This window comes from Idiotropiscis lumnitzeri, chromosome 1 (assembly GCF_059441095.1).
Source record: "Idiotropiscis lumnitzeri isolate Australia: NSW breed Sydney's pygmy pipehorse chromosome 1, RoL_Ilum_1.0, whole genome shotgun sequence".
NCBI classification, from domain to species: Eukaryota; Metazoa; Chordata; class Actinopteri; order Syngnathiformes; family Syngnathidae; genus Idiotropiscis; species Idiotropiscis lumnitzeri.
This window is the reverse complement of record NC_142391.1, coordinates 16,413,865-16,438,105: the sequence shown is the minus strand read 5'-3', so window position 1 is coordinate 16,438,105 and position 24,241 is coordinate 16,413,865. Positions and strand designations below refer to the sequence as shown.

At 41.2% G+C, this 24,241-nt stretch overlaps 1 protein-coding gene across 2 annotated transcripts; it reads left to right on the top strand.

Annotated features, from left to right (window-relative positions):
- The first annotated feature begins 936 nt into the window (after positions 1-936).
- Positions 937-24,030, top strand: rab3gap2 (RAB3 GTPase activating protein subunit 2 (non-catalytic)). 2 transcript variants are annotated; one of them, XM_088290158.1, is made up of 36 exons: positions 937-1,500; positions 1,694-1,785; positions 2,974-3,088; positions 3,411-3,492; positions 3,837-3,884; positions 3,979-4,054; positions 4,192-4,293; positions 6,208-6,307; positions 7,281-7,379; positions 8,504-8,652; positions 8,742-8,821; positions 9,111-9,203; positions 9,575-9,714; positions 11,393-11,588; positions 11,669-11,812; positions 12,755-12,840; positions 13,138-13,202; positions 14,378-14,468; positions 14,577-14,698; positions 14,819-15,032; positions 15,156-15,253; positions 15,344-15,452; positions 15,514-15,674; positions 16,367-16,541; positions 16,623-16,784; positions 16,865-16,971; positions 17,052-17,118; positions 17,301-17,371; positions 17,442-17,477; positions 17,551-17,625; positions 18,873-19,088; positions 19,291-19,380; positions 22,386-22,601; positions 22,665-22,829; positions 23,401-23,566; positions 23,781-24,030. In XM_088290158.1, exons 1-35 carry the CDS (start codon positions 1,398-1,400, stop codon positions 23,551-23,553), a joined length of 4,098 nt encoding a protein of 1,365 aa, XP_088146284.1. In that variant the 5' UTR covers positions 937-1,397; the 3' UTR covers positions 23,554-23,566; positions 23,781-24,030. The 2 variants fall into 2 exon arrangements, with proteins under 2 accessions (XP_088146284.1, XP_088146197.1); XM_088290071.1 differs by having other exon boundaries at positions 23,401-24,030.
- Positions 24,031-24,241: the final 211 nt, after the last annotated feature.

The window sequence follows — 24,241 nt, the reverse complement described above, 5'->3', positions numbered from 1 at the left end:
CGTGCACGTTGGAGGGCAAAAGTGTCAAAGGGTCATAATATGATGCAAAGCAAATACAATGGAACCTCGAGTAACGGACGCTTCTATTTACAAACCAAATTTTTGCAGAAAAAATGCCTTCATTTATGTACTATTTTCGCTATATGAATGGTCTTGGCATGGACTAGCGGATGGATCTACAAAAAGGCAAGTTTCCCTGGATCTGTATGCCAAAATGCATAAGAAAAGAAACAGGCATAATGTTTCAAAAAACAAACAAACACTTGAATTGGAATTTCCTCACGTTATTATGGAAGAATGCTCTTTTTTAATGGAGGAGCTGGCGTCTTCCTTTCGTTTTCCCCCACTTTAGTTGAAGTTAATGAGAAATATGTAATTTATCATATATTTTTTAAATAATTTATTTCATTAGAATAATTTGTTTTAGGGCTTAAATGAATTAATTGCATCTCAAAGGGAAACATTACGTTATCCACCTTATTATATTTTGTTATATTAAATATATATTTGCTATTTGTTTTGTTTTTTTGCTGTTGTTGTTCTCCTCTCCCAACACACATCCGCACAACTATTTGTGGTATATGCATACTAGAGGCCCTTCACCACCGTTTTTTTTTTTTTTTAAAGAATTTGGAGGATTTAAAATTTTCCCCACACAATATATTTTAGTGGGCATCAAATATACGCCGATTTTTCCTATTTGCAGCCTGGCTCGGTCCCTATTCCCAGCAAATATAGCGGGGGTCAACTGTCATACATTTGTGTAAACCAACATTGATGGATGGGTGGGTGGATGGATGGATGGATGGCTAGATAGAGAGAGAGAGAGAGAGAGAGAGAGAGAGAGAGAGAGAGAGAGAGAGAGAGAGAGAGAGAGAGAGAGAGAGAGAGAGAGAGAGAGAGAGAGAGAGAGAGAGAGAGAGAGAGAGAGAGATAATCAAGTCCGGCAAAGAAACGGGGAATTACTTATTGCTGTGCGGACAACAATGATAAATCTTCATTATATAGGGCAAATCTTTATTTTATTGTCGTTATTTGTATTGTATTTCCGACACTTTCAGAGATTAAGCACGTTTTGGCGTATACTTTGAAAATCTCGATTCGAGCGTAACCCGGAAACAAACCATTGTTGTGCTAGTGAGTTGTCTTCCACTTTCTTGGCTAGCAAATATTGCGCACATCTAATATAGAAGACACGTATTAGTATCTAGTGGCGTTATTTTTCTTACGCTAATCACAGAAAGCGGTATTGTGTGGAGGGTGTCATAGCACGACAGCGAGGCGTTAGGTGTAATCTTAACGCGAGGCTACGTTTCCCTTCTACAAGTGGACTGTTAGCACACAAGGCTAACTGGTGAATTTTCTGCCAAATTGTGTCCAGGTAGGACGGAGACGACATGTCCTGCGGCTTGTTGGAGTTCTGTCGTCTCCAGGAGCTCAAGACTGTCAGGGACTATTTGTTCCATGGTCAAGCTGAGCCCGTAGAGAGGAATCAAACAGGTATTCGAAAACAGCATCGTTGACAGACGAATATTACAGGGGCAATTCTCCACGAGTAAACTATTTGCTTTCGGAGTTAAAAACTTGTCTTCTTTCTGGGTGTTTTGCACTCAGACTTATGCAAATATACTTTATAGTAGTCAATAAGAGTCATGCGTACATCGAAATGAGTTGTTTGCCTTACTCTCTCCAGCTGAAAATGAACTTTCGTGGGACACTACTGACTGGGAAACAGGATGGGAAAGTGACAAGAGCAAAAAGCAAGAAGCCACGTCGGCCACATCGGTTTGTTATGTTGTCTTGTATCAACTCAAAATCATATTTTTGTCCCCTGTATATGTATTTGAGTTCAACTGCAAAAGTTGATGGCCCGCCAGTTGTTGTTTTTGATTGATTGATTTCTTGCCAGGCAGTGTTGTTTTTAGCAAGCATTTTAGATTTATTCTTAGTCTTAGTTCTTTTTGGACGAAAGTGCTTTTTAGTTTTTGTCACATTTAGTCATTCCAATTCGTGATAGTTTTAGTCGACGGAAATTCAAAGAGGTTTTAGTCTTGTTTTAGTCAACGGTAACTAAAAAAATGTTTTAATCTTTTTTTTGCAAATTTAGTCAACGAAAACTCAAAAAGAATTTTGTCTGTTTTAGTTAAAAATAGGCGTACAGGGTTTCCACCCTATAACTAAGACTTTATGATCGCCTACTAAGGATTATGCATTACAAACAGATAGTGGTAATTGGAATCAATGCTCATTGCTCCAAAATAAGCTTTATGTCACTTAACGCAAGATAAATTAACAAAATGAAAATGTTCTAACAACATAGACTTGTAGTAGATTTCTTCTAATTCTTCACCACAAGTACACACTCTATCAAACATATTCTTCTTAACTTGTAATAGCTTGCAGTTATCAGAACAAAGTAGCCTACCAAGCTTGATTCACTTTTAGGAAAGTGAATGCGTGCTGTCGTGGTGGTGGGCGTGTCCAAATGAGGATAGGTTGCAGCAGCAGCGCGATTTTTGAAAGCCAGATCTCATGTACAATAGGATGGGACGTCATAAATTTTGAACGTCTGACAGACCACACGCTAACAATTTGGTCCTGTCTCGTCTCATCACTGAAAATTCATGTACGTCACGTCATGTTTTCGTCATCAAAGAGCCAGCTAGTAATTGTCATGAAAAAAAGGGGCGTTAAAGAAATATTTTCATTGTCATCTTTGACAAAAACACTGGTGCCAGGGGCGGGAAAGAGAACTGAAATGTGAAAGGAAGCTGGAGTATAAGCAAAAACCCCATGCAAGCAAACTGGCCGACCGGTCCTGGGTGTACCCCGCGTCTTGCCCAAAGTCAACTTGGATAGCTCAACCGTGACCCTCATGAGGATGAGCGCTTTAAAAAATGAATGGAGCAAGTGAAACACTTATTCAGATGGACCTCAAGTTGTTGTTAGTGATGTTTTCCCGCTAACCTGTAGGTGGAGGAAACCACCGAGCTAAGTGGACCTTGGCTGCAGGACTGTGTGGTGTCGCTATCTCCCTGCTCAGACCTGCTCGTGGTGGCTCATGGGCAAAAGGCTGTCTTTCTCTCAGGTCAGATGCACAAGCCTCTTTCAAGCAGAAATCACATAAAATTGCTGTTACTCAGCCTGCGAATGTTAAACAGAGAACATTGTTTCCACAAGTGTGTATGTACAGCAGATAGTCGGATGTATGACAATGTCTGTGCAAGCAAGCAGTCACTTTAAAATATAAGAAAAAGAGACAATCGCTTCTGACAATCGGATGGTATAAGTGAGCCACACACATGTCATGTGTTAATTTTCACTCTACTGTATGGGCAATTCCCATAGAAAAGGTAGAAAACTCATATCTTGATGAACCAAGGCGTGATCTTGAGCTGATTCTTTTACAGCTAAGTGGCGAACAGATGATGGTGGCAGAGAAGAGATGACCCTGGCTGTGTCTTGGAGTGGAATACTCAGCGCTGAAGAAGGGTGAGATAATTCTCATTTTTGTTTTAAAAAAAAAAAAAAAATAAAGTTAACCTTTGACCCTGTGTGTGTGTGCACATTGGAGGCCAAAAGCGTCAAATTTGATACAAAACCACTTCAAGGGAACCTCGAATTATGGACACTCCGAATTTGGAATTTTTAACCATGTCAGCGTTCTGTGTTGAATTATGTTTTTGCTGACTATTATGCTACTGTATGTAAAAATAAATAAATAACTAAGGTTGTATAAGACATATGCTTTTTGTGAACTAATTATGCTGCAGGCCGATATTTAATGAATTATTATTCCATTAATAAAAGGCGTATTGTTGGATTTCTCCGTTCAGAGAGCGTGTGAGCAGCACCATCTGTATACCGCTGGCAAGCCAGAAAAGGTACTCTCCCCCCACGCCCAGTCAAGGTATTTTTTTCTTGTGTCTGAGTAAATGAGTTGGCCAGATAGCATGTGCACATTTCTGTTTTTTGTAGGAGCTCCACTGGGCGACCAGACTGGACATGTGTCGTTGTGGGTTTCTCATCTGGCCATGTTCGTTTCTACACAGAGGTAAAGTTATATTATAGCTTGCTGCATTTTCATACAGCTATACTCGGGCAAGTCAATGTTGTTTTTAAATACGTTTGTGTTTTTTTTTTTTTTCCATTAGAAATGACATTGAATGGAATGTGTAATGTTTTTATCAGAATGGGGTTCTGCTTCTGTCCCAACTGCTTCATGAGGACCAAGTTATAAGGCTGAAGTGTCGCACGTATGAGATCCCTCGCCATCCTGGTGTAACTGAGCAGGTAGGAGATGAGTAATATCGTTTTGAAATTAACACATTATTCAAGTATTTTGATAATTGAGTGTGTGGAGCTAGTGTTTCATGTAAAATTGTGCAAATCCTCAGAATTTCAGCCTCATCAGTAAATCTACTCGGATTCCTGTAGTCCTTCACGAAAGTCTGCTTATTAGTCAGTGAAAATAAGATATTTGCAAACATCTGCTATTGAACAATGGTCTACATGTTTTTGCCCATTTGCTGACATGTTAAACACCAAACATGTAACTGAATCATATTTTAATGTTTCAGCATTTTCTGCACTGCCTTTTTGAAATAATGATCTGTTTTTTAATAAAAAGATAGAAATAATAAAATAAGATATAGGGATGCACCATAACTTTTTTTCCCCACTGATACAAATAACCGTTAAATTCCAGGATTCCCATGGGGATTTAAAAATACTTTAAAACATTGAATTTATGAATTTTGAAATAATACCTTAAAAAGTCTCGGTTTAAGATCCTAGTATTAGATTTTATGCCATAAGTAACTTCACTGTGGAGAGGCCTTCAGGAGAAGTTGGCAGAATTAGCTGTGTTTTATTATTTTTTTTACATTTTAAATAATTAATTAATTAATTTAGTTTTGTATTTTTTTTGTTTTTATTTATTTTAACAAGACCGCTTCCAAGAGTGCAGGGTGGTGGATATGGTTGGGAGACATGTTGTCTCCACCATACACTGCACGGCTAGTTTGAAAGCCGGAGGTGTCCAGAAGGTGCTCAGTCAAGGACTGATTTACCTTTAATAACATTTACAAAGAATAGTTTGAGCTGTCAAGAGCCCTGCGGTGTCCTGCTATGCAAGAGTTATTGCAAGCCCACTACATGCTCATGTGAGTTCTGCGTTCCGTACAAATCAAACACCAATTTCATATTTAAACACCATATTAACAATAAACATGTTACTGGGACAAAAGTATCTTTTCATGCGTCGTTACCCTCGTCTTAACATTATTGGCGTGTGTGTGTGCATGCGTGCATGTATGTGTGTGTGGGTGAAGTTATTTGCGTGAGAATTAATATTTGTCTTCCCTCGAGGGGTTGTATAGTTTTCACCAGTTTCACACCTGTTGCGTTTTCTGCCCCACTTAAATTCACTATTATTTTTGCGATAGCTTGGCACGGCTGTCCTGCTTTTGTTGATGTTGCTTCCACCACCTGCCAAACCCGATATCAATCGATACAGGTCCCACTGGTCGGCGATCAATTCCGAGATGTTGAAAGTGCGTTAATGCTCGGGTTCCCCTCTTTTGTTTACATTGCCTTAGCCGCCTAAGTTGCCTGTCAGACCTGAAAACAATCCACTGATGGTTAGCTATCTCGTAAGGGTGTTGAAAGTGCTGTGAAAAGTCACTCAAACTCATCAATTTGTACTGTAATCCAATGTTGATTAAGTCAGCACAATTATAGTATCCCAATAAAGGTGTACATGTACAATTTTCTTGTGTCGCCGCATGGTGAAATTTGGGCACCTGCATGATCAAATAAACCGATCTGGAAAAAATTATACCATGTTAACAAGTGACTCACTGTTACTACTGAAGTCTCATGCATCTCCACCTCCTATGTCATGCAGCAGAGGTGACATAAGTGCCAGTATCCAGACCAAAGTTAGTGTATTTGAGGCTCTCAATCGTGGCCAAATTTACGATTTGGACGGAAACATAATTTTATTTTTTTTTCTCATTTTTTTTTTCTCAGTGTCAGTGCTGGAATTATTGGTCGGAAAGTTATTGTGCATCCCAAATAAAATATGCATGTTTCGTTATGCAGGTTGTATTAGGTTTCAACAAAAAAAGTAATTGACAGATGAATTGATTATTAAAGATAATCATTAGTTGCAGCCCTAATAGTGAGTAACTTTTCTGATCTCAGCATGAAGAGTTAAGCATCCTCTACCCTGCTGCCCTGGTCACCATAGATGGTTTCAGCCTCTTCCAGTCACTGCGTGCTTGCAGGAACCAGGTGGCAAGAGGTACTGATGTGTGTGTGCTCGTGTGCGTCCGTGTGATGCATGCAGGGGCATAGATTTTGGAACTTGCGGCTGACGGGGACCAAACTTTTTAAATAACTTTCAATTCGGCTATTGTTTACAACATGCCACAAGACTTAGCTAGCTAAGTACAAATGTTTTCCGGTGTGAAAGCACTCACTTCTCCTCGGTGCGTCATACACGCACCAAACCTCACATGCCATTGCTTGTGGGCATTGAGGACTCTTATTGTTGTCGCGATTATTGACTTTGCAAATAGTTAGATAATAAAGTGGAAATAGTTCCTTTTTTTAACATTACGCAAACACCTCGCATTTTACAGTGTGTGAGTTGAGTGAGACCCATACCCATGGTGACAGTGTGCTGTTTCCACTGAGTTGCATGCTCGCAGCGCTCTCTAGCCTTTCAAATGTTTAAAAAAAGAAAAAAATGACTACGGTGATTGGGTCCGGCCCGTGAAGATGGGCTGAAATCTGTCCTAAGCGAAAATGAATTATTTATATTTTAATTCAATTTGCTTAACTTGAATAATTGTATTGAAAAAACTAATTTTGAATTACATCATTTGAATTTGTATTGTTTAATTTGCAAAATTACATTGAAAAACAGAATCTGAATTTTACAATTTGAATTCATTTGGAACTGAAGCCGAATTAATTACAAACTAAATTTCCGATTCTAATTTTTTTTTCCCCGTCCCCAGTACCATCTACACAGGGTTGTTACAATTTTGTATATTAAGAGTGTTTTCTTGATCTGCCAGCCAAGGGGAGCAGCGTTAACCATGAATAATTTTGATATAAATGAGCTACTTGGTCACGCAAAGCCTGTGGCTAAGCTATGGATAATGAAATCACTGTTTCGTGGATTCTGATACTGATTTTGACGGTCTTTCTTTAAAGCTCGTTCTCACATCGTTCAATGCCAACATTCGTCTTTGTTTTTGTGAATCTAGCGGCAGCTGCTGGTAGTGATGTGATTCAGCCTCCTCCCCTGGCTTATAAGAAGTGGGGTCTCCAGGACATGGACACTATTGTAGACCACTGTTGTGTGGGTAAGTGTATCATTGAAATTTGACATTTTTCAGTTTGGTCTTAAGTCTTGGATTGGTAGATTTTGTTGATGTTGTAGCAGTTATTTTAATGACCATACACAGTGCTTTACAAGATGTTTGTTCTTTTCTGTTTCCCTACTTTAGTAAATATCAATTCAATTAAACTTTATTTAAGGGGAAAAGTATTCAAAGCTACCTAGCCCTGTGTGAAAAAGAAGTTTGTGTTAAATCATTAATAAACTGTGGCTAACAGCGCAGTTGCTCCAAAAGACGCACCGTATCAAAGGGCGCAGTACCAGTTGAGGGTGCTATTTCTGTATTTGATACATAGATGGAACGCACCGTATCATTGGGCGCAAACAGAACCGAGCGACCGAGCAGTCGCGCTGGCTGCTCAGTCGCGCTAGCGTGTTTTTAAAATGGCAGCGGGAGTCCGGTGGTACTTTATTTGAGCTTTTAACAACGTGCTGAAGTTGTCCTCATCCAAAAATGCACCAAGTCTTTGTCTTCTGTATCCAAGATAAACAGCTGGACACGTTCTCCACCAAACACGAGAGTCATTATTAGTCTGCCTCGCCGTCTCGTTGCCGCGCAGCCCCTCAGATGGGTGCCGACACAATGCCGGTGTGAGCAAGTCACTAATCAACAAACGATGTGCGGTCACGGTGTTACATCAAAACTAAAACTATCACCCCAAATCAACTGAATAGCATAAGAGTGTAGGCCCAGATAGCATGGCTAGCGTGGCTAGCTGTTTTTAAAAAGGCAACAGGAGCAAAACTGAGTTTGGTTGTATTTTATTGAACTATTTAACAATGTACTCACATTATTATTAACCAGTCATCATCCACAAATCCATCAAAATCGTCTTCTGTATCAGAAATAAACAGCCTGGCAAGTTCTCCCACAAACACGCCAGGTTCCCTCTCGTCATTTGATGTGATTTCCTCAAAATCCACTCAGGAAATTGCTTAATTACACTGATTTAGTTTTGTGTACAATCCATAAACACAACTGTTTACTTGAGTTGCTTAACCACCTGCATCCGATGTCATTCCAACCCCCAACAGCCCCCCCCAACCCATATAAATCTTCATCTTGGTCTCCTTTTTTCTCTCTGGTAGGTGTCATGTCACTCAATGTGTTTGATCAGTTGAAGAATGCTTCTATTTTGGGGGGGTTCAAGGCTTCAGTCAAAGGCAGCCCCCCTGCCATGAGCCAGTACGTCGCTGTAGGAGGCGGCCCGTACACTGGCTTTTACTATGCGGTAGAGGTGAGCCATTACAGTACACACTTGTGGAAAAATATTTACAAGCCTGTGGTAAATGAATGACATTAATACTCATCCTTATGTGTTCTTAGGGGAGCACCCAGCCTCTTCTTTCTCATGTGGCTCTCGCTGTGGCCAGTAAACTTACATCAGCCCTCTTCAGTGCAGCCAGGTGTGGAAGCTTTGAAATGTATATGCAAAGGACAACAGAAAAAGTGCTGAACTGGTGAAAATGTTGTCTGAATGATTAGTATAGTTTAACCTCCAGTGTTGATCCCAGCTCAGTTTCTGTCATGTGTTGTCTCTTTGTGTCCTTTCATGTCTCTACCCCCAAGTACATACACTTGATCATAATAATGACTAGTAATCTTTTGTCCCATTTTACTATTTTCTGTACGACTTAATTGACTCTCCTTTTTTGACTTTTTTTTTTTTGGCTTACCTCTTTGTTCCTCTTTCAGTGGATGGCTAGGATGGAACAAAAATAAGAATGAAGATGAGAGCGTCCACAAACAGAGGCCCAAGGTTGAACCTGCAACACCCCTGGGGATCAGGTGCCTTTCATAATATATTTGTTCCTTGAGCTTCAGGTTTAACACAGCCTGAACCTTCTTTTGGGGAAAAAAAAATCAACATTAGCACAAGTGCATTTATTGTGAAGTGAGTTGAGTTCGCAGCCAACATACAGCAATTGTCAAGTATGAGCTAGAAAATCAAAGTAAAAGAAAATAACTCATCTGGATGACTGCTCATATCTCAAAGTCGGATCACTTATTTTTCAAGGCACCACTGCATAACCTCAAATGAAATAAAAACGCCACTGTTTTGGCCATGCTAGATATTGTAATCAAATGTAATGTGATGTCAATCTAATACAATGAGGGTAGTTGATATTCCTTTTTAATCATTGACGTTTCTTTTTCAGATTTGGTCTCCCAGACTCTCGCCGTCATGGCGAGTCCATTTGCCTGTCCCCTTGTAACACGCTAGCCGGAGTAACTGATGACTTTGGTCGAGTCACGCTGCTTGACCTAAACAGAGGGATAGCAATTCGCATGTGGAAAGGTAAGGACAAAGCAGAGGGAGAATAACCAGGCCAAAAAAATGTTGCTATGATGGCAATACCTTTGTTTCACACTACAGATACTTTGTGAATGGCATCTGTAGAAATTTGGATTCTGTTTGAAGAAGTAAAAAGTAGGGACAACTTTATCTATCCCTTATCTTAATTTCCTCTTGCTCGTGTTTATTTATTTGACCGTGACTTAAAGTCATGGCCCATAACATTGGCACCTCTGTGCTTCTGTGAGATGATGCCCCACTCTTTCCAGGAAATTCTAGCAATTAGTCGTAACATTTATTTTTTTGTTTTTGTTGGAAAAAGAAATCTGATTATTCCTCACTGAACTCCAAAAATGGACCGGCCCAAATTATTGGCACCTTATCAAAGTTGTAAAAAATAGCAAAGAATGTTCACTGGATTGAAAACTAAAATTGTGGAAAGGCATGGTTAATTGGAGATCTTAATGTTACTGTCTTCAATGCGTGACACATCAAAAAGCTCAAAGCCATGATGGCACTAAAGCACTAAAGGATTGTGGACCAAAGAGAAAAGGTGATGATAGATTGCAACAAAGTATTGTTCGACTAGTGGAAAATGAACCTCGATCCACTTCGACACAAATTCAAACTTCACCTGCAGACATGTACGACAGTGTCAACTTGCACTGTCCCCATTCGAATGTAAAGCCGGGAGGAGCCCATTTCCAACAAAAACTTAAAAAAGCCAGGCTGGAGTTTGCCAACATTTAGCGAGAGAAGACAAAATCCTTCTGGGAGAATGTCCTGCAGACATAAGAGACTGTAGAGTTAGCTGAAAACAAAATGAGGCGGCGAGTAGAAAAGAACACAGTCCCTATGAGGGGCGTGCCATGGATGTTGCTCGGCAGGCAACAGAAATGTATCGGGAGCATGAATTTTGCTGATCGATAATAGACCAATGACCACTTTCTGAAGGTGCATCAAAAGGTCAGAAGGAAAAGGAGAACTTTAATGTTCATGATGGCATCAATTTGAATGAGAATACCAAAGAAATCTCTACTACACTGGATAATTTTGGTCTCTCACAACATTTCAAAAGTCTGACATACTGTGTTTGTCTGGTGTGTGAACCAAATGCGTCTCCAAATTGACCAGTATTCGCAGAAGAGACGACATCACTCAGAAAGTAGTATTTACAGATGTAAATATGGTCGAGCGTGTCGGGACTCATCTTTTTATCATCTCATATCTACAGAGGACCGATGCCTGAGGAGGTAGAAATATTTTGGGGAAATGAGGCAAGGCTTCGACCCCCTTAGATCCATGGCGACTTCATATCCATGCTTTTCCACATCCACCGTCTACTCGTCTGAATTACAGATAATCACTTTATGCTTCATGTTTCAAGTGGGATTAAATTAAAGTCAACACTGTTACTCAAAGCAACTTTGCAGATTTGCTGGAATTCTCCCTCCCCAGCGAGCTGAGCTGAGGTAGCACGCCAAAAAATTCCAATATGTGTACGTTCTCGGCCCACATATGAAAGTCACCCTGGTCGGTCGGACTTAAAAAAAAAAAATCATAATGGAGTGAATATATTGGTGGAAAAGTATAATCCATCTATTCAAATATCAGCACAAATTGAATTAATTAACCTGAATTTTGACATGATTTGGACATTGTTGTATTTATTTACTGATAGGTTACAGAGATGCCCAGCTGGGTTGGTTGCATGTTCCAGAGGAGCAAGTCAGCCGGGAAAGTTCCCTCTCAACTTCCGTCCCCAGACGCCATGCACTCTTTTTGGTTATTTACGCACCCCGCAGGGGCATCCTGGAAATATGGGCAATGCAGTATGGACCTCGAGTGGGCGCATTCACTGTCGGCAAACACTGCAGGTACACACAGAAAACCGGTGCTTTATGTCAAACGAGCTTTGTGAAGATTTCTTAGCATATCGGTGTGTGTTCACCTCCAGGTTGCTGTATGCTGGTTACCGTCTGTTGGGGGTGAACAGTGTGACCAGTCAAGGCTGGAAGATCCACACCCATCAAGTGTGTTTGCTGGATCCCGTCACAGGAGCCCTAAGGACTGTGAATGTTCCCTTCCATCTCGCCCTCAGGTTGTTCCACTAACCGAAAGTGCTTGTCCACACACTGGTTAGCATCAATACATGAATACTGTAACTGTACATCATAGCATATTGTCTCACACACACACACACACACACACGTAGTAGTACCATATTTTATGAGTGCCCCTACTGTTGAGTTTTTGAGTTACAATTCTTCGCTTAGTTGATTGTTTTGCCTTACGTTGTGTGCCAAAGTTTGAGTTCAGAGCACGCTTCCCATAACATCACCCCTTCAGTGAAGTTTTTGGGAGAAAAAGGGAGCAATTAAGACACTGTAAGGTCCTCACATGGCGGCAAGGAGAGCCACAGACGTGGATTTGCATTCAGCCATTTATTCTAATCGGCAAACAGGAAAACAAGGAGCTGGTCAACCCAACTTTAGCTCTTGACGTCACTTGCAAGCCATTGCTCCTCAAAGACATAATTTCTTCCACAAATGTTACAATCATTCAAACAACATTTTCACCAAATTATTTGTTGACATTCTCTTTTTTTCTTTGTTTGTTTTGTACTATAAAATGTGATTTTTGTTTATTAAAAACATGACCAAAAAAAATGAAGATTTTTTTTTTTTTTTTTGTTCGTGCCGGAAATGGACTAATGGCATTGTAATACATTTTAATGGGGAAAATATATTTGAAATAGGAGTAAATTGAGCTTGGTCATGGGACCAATTCTATTCTAAAGTAAAGGTACGAGTCCACCATTAATAAATCACATTTATTTTCTTCCATTAATATGTGGCCCCACACAATTTTTAGAACTTACATTTTTTCTAAGCACTGAAGTGACATGAACGCAATTGAGCAATTTTGAAGAAGGCTGACCCTGTTTATTCTCTGTTTTCCCTGTAGATTGACTTTCAAGCATTTCTATGATATAGTGTAGGAAGACAGATGTAATGATTTCAATAAATTATATTCATTTCAGTGACAAGAAAAGTGAAGGCGCCAAAGATATGCATTTGTTAAAGAAACTGACAACAATCCTCAAGAATTCAAGAGATATGGAGCCTGGTGAGAGATTTTTATTTATTTTTATTTACAGTTAATAGTACAAATATGAAAGGTTCCCTATTGACTTTTTAACTATGCACAATTATAAACTGTCTAATTTGGATTTTAGGTGTAGTGTTTATTGAAAATAAGCATAACGTCCTGTGAAGATCACTTCTGTCTGTGTTTTTTGTTTTTCAGACTTGACATTTTTACGTGAATGGGGTTTCTATGTTTCAGACATCCCATTAACGTGAAACTTGGTTACACTTTAAAAATTCACTGTCATTCAGTTTAATGATTTTCTTCTCTTTTTAGATATTTTGGAGAGTGAGGCCAAAGGCGTGCTGCTGGATATCAAACACTCCTCCATTCAAAGACAGGTATGATTAAGCATTATTTATACTATCTTCCCAACGGCCACTACAGCTCCGTTTCTGGGAACGGTGGACTGAACAGGCGAACGAGTCATTCTGTGATTGTGGTGGATGCCCAACGAGATTTGTATATTGTCAAAAATGTTTGCCACATCAGTCAAAGTGTTGATGAGAAATGTGGACATCGTGGAATTGGGTTAGGTGAGTTTGAAAGTTCACAAAAAAGGAGAAGGCTACTTCCGTTAATAGCATAAGTTGAATTACTTCAGAATTTATCATCGCAAAGATGATGCTGAATGAGCTGTTGTTGTTTTGAAGTTATTAACTAATTTGTTTTGTGCATTTTTATCTTACTCATTTAGAAGTGCAGTGTCACGTTGCAGAAAACAAACATCGACTTAATTATTGTCATGAGTGAAATCAATTTTCATTAAATTAACATTGCGACTCAGGATTCTCTTTCGTACTGGAATAGGCAGAGGGACATGCAAGATATTTAAGACAATACAGGCTTGCTAGCTCCTCAGTTGGATGTGAAAGGGTTTTCCCTGAAACGTGCCTGGCTACCCCTCCCGGGACATATTGTAAACATTGTTTCAGAATGAAATGGTAGATATTTATTCCTCCCCTCTTTTTTGTACCCTTCCTTGTACTCTATTTTGCACGCATGTTTTTATACATAGAACGCCTAGACAGAACATGGAAAACCTTTGTCACAACATAAAAAACTTTAGGGATGCTAGCAGGAGTGCCAAGTCGGGTGTGAAAGTCCATGCATCTAATGTTGAGCGAACAGTGTGCATTTCACGAACACAACCACAGTGAAGGAGGCTGTCTGCCACCGTGTGGAGGCGGAATCCTGTCTGCTTCACCTCATCTGTGGTTTCATGTGATCAGCGAATCCACACACACACACATTAAATGCAAACCGACTACGGAAAATCAGAATGCATATTACAAGTATCTGAATATATCATACTGTGGGAAGTAATGGATTTTAAATCAACATAAAGCACAGAGAAGGAAATAATATAGATTATTTCTTTGTTTTTTGTGCTTCATGTGTGCCTCTCCTGATCGCACGTCCCTGGCGTAAGCAGCTTTCCAAATGAGAACACACGTTCACTGTCAAAGTCACACACATTTTGAAGTATGCTTTGTCTTTTCTTCTTTCTTTGGAGGCTTTAGAGTCTTTGAATTCCAACAAGAACATTCCTGTCTCGTGTCTCACAAACATCACACGCGCCTTTCTCAGCGCTCTGCAGCAACAAGGTGGAGCCGCGTATCTCAAAAAGACCATTTTAACTGGAGTCTTCATCGTATTTTAATTTGCATTTCTCTATGTGCAAAATGTCGGCGCGTCAAATGTCTGTGCACCAGACGCTGAGCAGGTGGATCCAGTGGTAATGCAGCTCTGCTCCTCCCAGCTAAAACTGCTTCAGCTTTACACTGACATCCACCACATGAACTCTTCTGTTGACACTGAGGAACGCGACGAAGCTGTAAGTGTATGCATGCAGGCACACCAAAGAAGAGTTTGACTTTTGTACTGAATGACGTTACTCTGAAGTAAGATAATGATTTTAAATATTGGAATACTTCTTTACAAACCCCACTCACAGCTGGACTCCCTTGATGGCATTGAGGATGATTTGGCACGTGTGAGTCCCACCTTGCAACGCTACAACAAGCTCAACTCCAGGCCCAGCGTTTGTTTTGTTCAAGATGCACCAGACGCACCTCTGCCTGCCCAAGCCTTCCTAGCACAGATAGAATGCACCGATGAGGGCCAGTTAAAGCTAATCCGTCATTCTGAAGCAGAATGGAACCAGTTAGGTACACACAGTTTTTAGTTCTCTATGCTTTAGCTTTTTAGATCTGCCAATAACACCGATGCAGTTTCCAACATTAATGAAGGAGAGACCGAGGGTTGACTTCCAGCACATTACTTGTGTGCAGGGAGCTTCATCTTCTGGGGTTGCCTGTGCGGTAAAAGCCCACCACATAAAATCTGTGACAAACTACAACAAGCTGGCATTGGTCCACCGCAGCTACTAGTAAGACGACAGATAAAAACTATCATGTTGTTCTCTGTGTCTGAAAACAGCAAGCGTTTTTAATATTCTTGTCACTTTATCTCGTTTAAGTCTATCTTGTTGAGTGTTTGGTTGCAACGAGAAAAGGAAGTGCTCCAGGCCCCGACAGAATATTTCAAAAACCTTCATGCACTACTGGTTCTCCTCAGCAACATGGAAGGTATGTATAATTATCTGTGGACTAATCAAACACCAGCTTGCATTTTGCTCCTTCTCATCAGGTGCCATAGAAAAGTCATGGGACCCCCAGTCTGTCTCACCTTGGTGGCAGCAGTGCCGCACCATATTGGTGCAGTCACACAACTCTGCAGCCGCTCTGCTAGCAGCTTTTGTCGCTCATCGGGCTGCTAAGGCCAGCATCACCTGCAGGGCAGACAGCAAGGTAGAATGCACAGTCACTTGGAAGTAGCAAACGTGGGAATTGTCACTAGGACGATCTATAACGTTTCTTCCTTGAGACTTATACCTCTTGACATTGACATTAGAAAAAAAAACAAGATATACTGTATTAAAAGTGGCCTATCATGGAGAGTTGACTTGTCCAAAATTGTCTCTGTGAACGAGCTGTTCTAAATTTCTGCCAATAACCACGTCCAAACCGTGATTCTCCACCATGACATAGCCGCCATTTCCAAGCGAAATCCAGACTCGAAAGCTCTATCGTGTCAAACGGAGCCTAAAATGCATTCCCGTCTTTTCACGACCGTAGTATTAAAGGGCGCAGTCTCAGGCAAGTGTGCTTTACACGATGTAAATGCTGAGCTGCTTTGTTGTCTCAGACTTTGCCAACACTGGGTGCTAACATGTGCTCAAGTACAGATCTAAGGATCTTGGTCCATACACAAAGCGCTCTGCTTTATAAGGCGCCCTGTCCATTTGGGAGAAGATTTGTGACTTTAAAGTCCGCCTTATCGTTGTGAAAATACAGTAGGCGGAGCTGCAGAAACAATACGAGCCAACAGCTAAGTCAAAAGAATTCATATATGCCTTTCAACTCTGAACATGTTTTATCTAAAGCAGTTAATTGTCTTGTGTGAAATTACAAATGTTTCTTTTTCTGTGTGGGTATGACAGTTACAGTCGGAGTGGGAAGCAGTGTCTTTGGAGCTGGAGCACTGGGTGGTGTGTGTTCGTCAGCTTGAGGACGTACTGGTACTGCAGACGCTACTCTTAGTGCCACCGATTGTTGGATCGGCAGGAGGCCCCGCTGTGCTGTGTTCCATAAAAACACTGCTGGAGGGAGGCTCAGGTTGAAGTCCTAATAATGATTTGTTTTTGTTTCCTTTTCTACATCATTCTGAAGCCTGAAATTCAATTGTCGTCTCTCAAGGTGGCATCACTGACAATGTCTCCAAGTGGGTGTTCAGGCACAACCTGGCCCCTGAGCAACTAAAAGAAATCCTTCAGGGGAGAGAGGAGAATGATGACGATAAAAAGGTAGAAGAAGATGTCAAAGTGATAGAAAGTCAAGACAACTCAGATGGAACGGCAGGTCAGGATGAATTCAAATTAGGGTGCTGTGACATGCTGTACCAAACACATGAATACGATCTTGTATGCATGCTCACGCAGAGCTGTTGGTGACTGTGTGCAAGCGCTTCCCACACTCCCTCTCCCCAAACTTGCTCTTCGCCCATTGCTGCTGGGAGTATGTTGTGCAGTGGAACAAAGACCCAGAGGTTTCAATCACACACAATCAAGACACTCACACATTATGATTTTTCTTTCAAATTCATCATTGCTGACCTCATCTTTCTAGGAAGGTGCACATTTGTGCCGGGCCGTGGACCATCTGAAGCAAGTCTCCAGTCCACATATCCAACTAGGTAGGCTTTTCTAACATTTACGGTGATCCAGTGTCTACATTGACTGAAAACTCACCCAATGTGTGGTTTGAGAACAAATTTTCATGAGTGGCCAACTCAGCGGACTCGTCCACTGGTTTTGGAAATAAGCCTCAGGCCTACCATTATGACTTTCTCAGTGAAACTTGAATTTTTTTTCACAGGTATTTGCACAATGATGTGGAGTACGTTTCTTGTCAAACGTTTCTCTGCAGCAGCCTTCCTCATTGAGAAGGTAAGCAGGAGCCTCACAATAACAAGGCAGACATTTTCCAGAATTAAATGTTTTATCTTGTGATTACCAGGTGGGCAAAGCACCCAAAGATCGCTTGTGCCGACGAGTAAGTATCTTTTAAAAGATTCTAAATGACTTTCTCAAAAGACTGATTTTGATGGGGTTTGTTGTGTTTGAAGGATGTAGGAATGGGAGACGGAGCTTTGACCTCCTTTTTGGGATGCTGTGTCCAGCTGCTACAGGTCCTCATGGAGGTGACTGGACTCTTGGTTAAGAATCAGTGCCCACTGTCTTTTGTCAAATGCTTTGTAAGTAAGGCGATTCCATAACACGGCATGAAGAGTGGCCAGTGGCTCGCATCAGTTGGCAAAAAGCATGAGTGGTAAATTAAGCTTATTCACTCCATTTGTTCTTTTTCTTTTCATTGGGTGTAGTTTCGAAAGGGTGGACAGCAGTCTAATGGTTAGCACATCTCACATCGACCTCACCGTTCTCCGATTCAGGTTTACTATATCTTCTCAGATGTTACTGAGTAGCGTTTGCATGTTCTTCCAATGCCTGCAGTACTCCAGCTTCCTTTCACGTTCTAAAAAGGTCCATGTGAGGTTAAGGGACGACTCTAAATTGTCCATTAACATAAATTTGATGACCTCCCAGGTTTTGAAATGCAAATCTGAAGTCAATCGGATGAAAAAGTATGTCCAAAAATGTGCTGGAAAAGTTGGACATTTGAAAAAAAATCATAGCTCACTCCTTGTACATGTTGACACATGGCTGCAATGACCTTCCAATTTTCATAGCCCAAAGTCAAACATACCGGGAATGGATTTGCCTTTCCTTTCGAGACGAATCTAGTGCCACGTTTTTTTTTGTAATTGTGCAAGGCCCTGAAAGGTCTCTAAAAGCCTGGTGATTATTTTTTTCCATAATCATCCCCGCTTAGTCAGTACCCGAAACAAGCATGAAGTCAAAGGAATTGTCTGTCGACCTCTGTGATATGATTGTTTTGATGCACAAATCAGGGGAAGGTGTCCAAAAAAAACTTCCGCTGCTTCCAATGAGTACAGTGGCCTCTATCGTTCATAAATCATCAACAACCACCAGGACTTTTCCTGCAGCCTGCCGCTCGTCTAAACTCCGCAATTAGGCGAGTAGGTCTCTAGTAAGGCAGATGACCAAGAACCTGATGGTCACTCGGTTGGACCTCCAGCATTCCTTTGTGGAGAGAGAATAACCTTCCAGAAGCAACCTTTTCTTTTCCTCAAAGTTTGGGATGACGCTGTAACAAAAAATGTGGAAACGCTGTGAATACTTTCTAGATGCACTGTAGTAAAGCAGATTCAATTAGTGTTTCCTCCCAACAACACCACAAAAATGACAGCCGGCTAATATTGTGTTAGTTGTTCAGCACGTTCACACTTGAGTTTGACAAAATCATTGTTTCAGTTTTTTTTTTTTTCCTGATCATTCATTTTCCTCTGCATCCTCTGCTCCTCCCCAGGCGGACTCCGCAGTAGCTGAGGTTCCTGCCCCTGAGCTGTCCGTGGAGGAGGTGTGGTGTGGAGCCGAGGGTCCGGCCTCCATAGCTGAACTGTCTCTGGAGCAGAAAGGTGTTCACTATCCCCTGGTGCAGCATCACTGTCTGCTAGCCTCCCTGCTACACGCAGCTTTGACTTTCAGCCTGAAGGTCAAACCTCTCAGCCTGTTTGACAGCAAGGTGAGGAGACAGGAGTAATACACGGGACCTCCATTTATGGCAGCATTCCCTTCCATTGGCGTTAACTTCACCCAACTATGTCCAAAATTGCAATGCGGTATTCATAATTATTATTTACGATGCTAAAGTGGTGGAAATGCATCATACAAAGACTAATGCAGTGTGTTATTTATCAGATAAATAACTGTAATCATTTATCCAGGGTAAGAATGCTTTCTTTCGAGACCTGACGACCATTCAGCTAATGCCCAGTGGAGACATGGACCCAGGACTGGTTTTATTACGACAGCAGGTGAGACTTCTCTTCTCTTTTCTGTCTCTATAAAAAGGTCTGTGAATATTTTGTAGCCAGGGTTTCTAAAAATCTGCATAAAAAAAGAAAAAAAAATCACATTTTTAAATACACATATATATATTATATATATATATATAGATAATTTTATATTTTAATCAACTTAATTTTCATGTGCTTATCTCAAAACAAGTATCAACAGGAATATTGTTTTTAGTTTTAAGATTTTTTTTTTATCACATGACTCAGCCAAAGTCCTAAAATACCCGGTAATACAAGAATTTCACAGTGCAAAGGTTAGTATTCTCTGTTGTTCTAATACGATTATGGGCTGCCTCACCCTGGTCCCATCTGTGCTAATATTATAACATGCCTTTGAATATTCTGATTCATCCAGATGGCAATGAATCAATTGCAACTGGACTGTTCTGGTTGCCTTTGAAGAATGAAATTAGTGTAAATAGTGGAATTACTTTGATCTGAATACACATTCCCAAATAAGATTTCTAAGAATTTGGAGTTTTAAATGAATAAAATTATTGTTGTTGTACTTGATTTGAAACATATAATTTGTTTTGTTTAATTTAGTTGAATAATTTAAAAACCCTGTTTGGTGTGAGGGGATTCAATCCCACTGAACTGCTACGAGTACAAGTTGTGTTCTGGTGTTGGTTCTGAGGTACAGCTTGTGGCTTCACGCTGGCAGAGAGTCAACCAAGCGATACATCACTACGGCAACAATAACGTACAAAGTAGCACACGACTTGAGTTAACTGGTTTGTGGCCGTACGATGAATGTTGAGTGTTGGTCTCCACGCTTAGCCACTTCTGTAATGGGAGGTTGCTTGCGGATAGTTGGTGCTTGGCTAGGTCCAGTTTAACCAGCCTCAAGTGGGGGATTTTGCGGTACAAAACATGATGCGATGCTGAGGGGGGGGGCTTGTGTGACCCCGAGCAACATGCCTTTTTGCTGCCGTACTACAATAAAGTGTAATTACACATCCACTCCAGAAGTTGGCAGTGGCGCTCTCATTGCCCGTTGTGCGCAGCGAGTATTTACTTTACGATGTAGGTTTGTTTTGCAACGGAAATGCTATTATTTATAGTTGCGGCGGGGAGTGGGTGGTAGGGTGGGGGGCGCGAATGGTTTTCTTCTTGCTCGGGGAGGTGTAACAGAAAAAAAAAGAAGTACTGGGTTAGGGGAACCAACATTGAAATCACAATTCTCTGCAAAGCACGAGGCAGGAGCTCATGTATGCGTACCAATGTTTTTAGAGTCCTTAAAAAGTCTGAAATTAGATTTTCCAAAGTTAAAGGTTATAATTGCACTTAGAAATTACAAGGTTCAACGAAGCACACAGATACCCTCTTGTGAGTTTGTATCTTAATATCTTGTCATTAATGAGATAAAAAAACGCAGCCTTATTGACAAATAACCTTATTTGGGAAGAGGTACACTCTGTAGTGCGGATCAGACAATCACAGGAGACATACAAGCAAACAACCATTCACAGACACACAACCTGTCACACTTAACCCTATGGGCAATTTACAGTCTTCAAAGTACTTAACATCCATGTTTGTTGGAATGTGGGAGGAAGCTGTAGCGTTCGGAGCGCTCGACTTTTTTGTTAGAGCCTCATTTCAACATTGATTACTTTTTGGGCCTCAAAATTATACACCCCGTAATTTATTTTTTATGATATACAGTTTGGTTGCTGTCTTTAGACTTTTGAAAAGAAAAATCCATTTGGGAATAAGCCATTAGCCATCACTTTACCGTAGCGGAGACGTGTCCCAATGATCCCCTGGGCTAATTTGTCTGTGCATGGTCACCCTTGGCAAACGTCCTAAGGTGAGGGACCAGACCAAGCACGGCTCAAAAGACCCCTATAGTGACCTCATGGACGCGGGTCACCCGATGTAGATGGGGCTCTGCACCCTGAGGACCCGACCAGGCACAGCCCGATAATAATTTTTAATGGGGCCACAGAATCCAAAATGTTCCGGCAGGTTGAGTGGAACTAAGAGCTGCGTTCCTCTGTGTTTGAAGACACAAAGGCATCATGTTCAAAGGCATCAGAGAACCGACTAACAGTGAGGGGGGTTAAAAATCCGACGGCTGCACGCACTCGCAGTTGGTTCAACAGCAGCACAGGAAAACGCCACATCAAAGAGCACAGTCATCCAATCATCCATTATATGAACCGCTCATCCTCATGAGGGTCTGCGGGCGTGCTGGAGAATCCTAATTCCACATGACCAATAGACGCACACGCGTACACACACACACACACACACACACTCCTGTCACCCAAACCAAATCTATGTGGTAGAACCAAAACTGGCATGTCCACAGGGCATCCACACTGCTGAAAAATACAGCGGAAGAGTCGTGATAAAAGTCCTGTAAATTTATCTAATAACTACATTGTGGTTGCAAACAGTTCTCCTTGTAAATTTTCTTGCGGCGAGAGATGCACGTTTTACAAACACTTTACACAAACAGTTGTGTCTGGCAACAAGCTCGCGTTGAGTTTTATGTTGCAGTCAAAAAGTACGCTGCTTGGTGGACCGTGGAGTTGACATAAATGAGGATTGTGATCAGGAATATTAAAGCAGAGTCAGATTTGATTGTCGGCACAATGTGACTGATTCCGAGGGCAAATTAGATTGGCATGGCGGAAGAATAAAATAGAATCCAACACACGCATACGCTTTTGGGAATTTACCTTATTACATATTACTTTTTTTTTTTAATCTTGCACTCAACAAATTCTCTATATTAAACAAAAATTATATTTAAAAAAAAATTAACAAACCTGCTCTAAAATTTATTTAATACTGAATTTCAGAAAATTCAAGTCAAAATCAAGTAATAACTAATAAAAAATCCCAAACTATTTTAACCCGGCTACAAAACGATTATCTAAATGTGCTTTGTCATCATTGTCTATAACGGTGGTCACGTGTTCATCTTGCATCCTCCTTCCTCTCTGCCTCAGTTTCTTCTCCAGGTGCTAACCGCCTGGGTGCAGTGTATCGATGATTCGTCTTCGAGCGTCGGCCCCCGGTCGCCCCCCCCGAGCGGCCCCAAGGCTGAGTGGTGGCCCTCGCTGTGTCTGGAGCTGGGCGGACTGCTGCAGGTCAACCCTGACATCCTGCGGCGACACCTGGTGTGCCAGCTCTACAACCAGGGCCTGGACCCGCACGCAGAGGAGGTAGGCTGACGTGATGAGCGGATAACGCCACATTTGGACTTGACGCATGCTTGTGCCTCTTAGGTGATGTTAGAAGTGGAAGACAAGGACGTACTGGGCTCTCAGCTTCTGATGATCACAGGACAAAGGCTGAGCTACTCACTGCTGCGCAGTCAGAACCAGACACAGCCCGCTATGGAGATTCTGGCCCGGCTGCCTCCCACTCTGTGCACATGGCTCAAGGCTATGGTGAGGACTCCGACACTTTCTATTAGCATCTTTCCTGGTCTTTGGGCAGTTAGGGCCCCAACATGTGGCGCAAAGGCCCCCTTGAGACACGCCCCAGTACCTGGTAGTTATCGACACAAATATTTGTCATTTTGACAGATATCGCCACCATTTAAAAAAAAAAAAAAAAAAAAAATCTAATGAGAGATAATCTTAAAATGAGGTAAACCTCTGGGAATTATTTAAAATTTCAGTTAACCATTAAGAAATGCTGCTGAACCTGAGAAGTCCCTGCACTTTTTGTTTTTGTTGGGTGTCCAACTCCGGCCCTCGATAGCTTCCTTCTCCGACACACATGATCAGGATTGTTATCAGATTTCTCTGAGCTTGTTCATGAGCTGATTGGGTGAATCAGGTGTGTTGGAGCAGGGAAACCTAAAACATGCTGGATACGGATGTCCCTGGTCTAAGATCAAAAGAAAAAAAAAAGTGAACATTTGAAAAGCTGTTTAAAAATAAAGTGTAGCCCTGTCAACCCCTGGTCAGTATTGCATAATTATGCAATATTTACAATACTTTTATGGACTTGCAGGACCCCAGTGAGCTGCGGTGCCCCCTGGTGCCCCTCAGTCAGACCAGCAGACTGGTGGGCCACATGATCGAGATGCTACCAGAGACCCACGCCCAGTATAGCCTGTCACTGCACCTGTTGGAGGCGGTGGATGCCCTCACCACGGAAGACTGACATTGACAGTTTAGTATGTGAAAAACACTTCATGAGCTCCTCACGTAATTAAAGTAAACAAGGGCCGCATTTCCCTTATTTTCACATGGAGTTTGTTTCTTTATTGAAAACATGTTGATACATCTTAACTTTTGCCCTGTTTTTTTTTAAACATCAACATATTTTTGTACATAGAAATTTATGATACTTATGGATATTTGAGTTGATGATCCTCATCTTCATTCCAGGCTGGTATGTCCGTTATGATGAAGAGAAAGAACTCTTGATAATTGATGTGTGGATCCACGGTTCAGATAATGAATGGATGGATATATATATATATTTATGCAAGCACTTGTGTACTCACTGTGCCTGTAAGCCTTTTATTCTGCAGTTCTGTGTCCACGGGTTGCCAGTGGACAGAATAAACAAAATAGATGTGTTACGGTGTTCAGTTTGTCTTTTTAAAAATAAATGTGACATTTTCTTTCTCTGCAAGGAGCATTTTCTCTGTAATGACAAAAAGAACAATGAAACTTTTGTCTGGGGGGGGGGGGGGGGACTAACAAACCTAAAATAAAGGTGTCCAAGCATTTAAGCTCATGTTGCTCATTCTGTTCAGTTTCAAACAGCAAACACACACTTATACAACTGAATTTGTTTTAATGTACTTTTACCCTCATAAGTGTAATTTACAAACATTTATTAT

Bases quoted from the DNA above. Each gene is read 5' to 3' on its own strand.
- rab3gap2 (XM_088290158.1), top strand. From the start codon at position 1,398: ATGTCCTGCGGCTTGTTGGAGTTCTGTCGTCTCCAGGAGCTCAAGACT. The intron at 17,372-17,441 runs GTAAGCAGGAGC...TGTGATTACCAG, and splicing joins CAGCCTTCCTCATTGAGAAG to GTGGGCAAAGCACCCAAAGA. The intron at 17,478-17,550 runs GTAAGTATCTTT...TTGTGTTTGAAG, and splicing joins AAGATCGCTTGTGCCGACGA to GATGTAGGAATGGGAGACGG.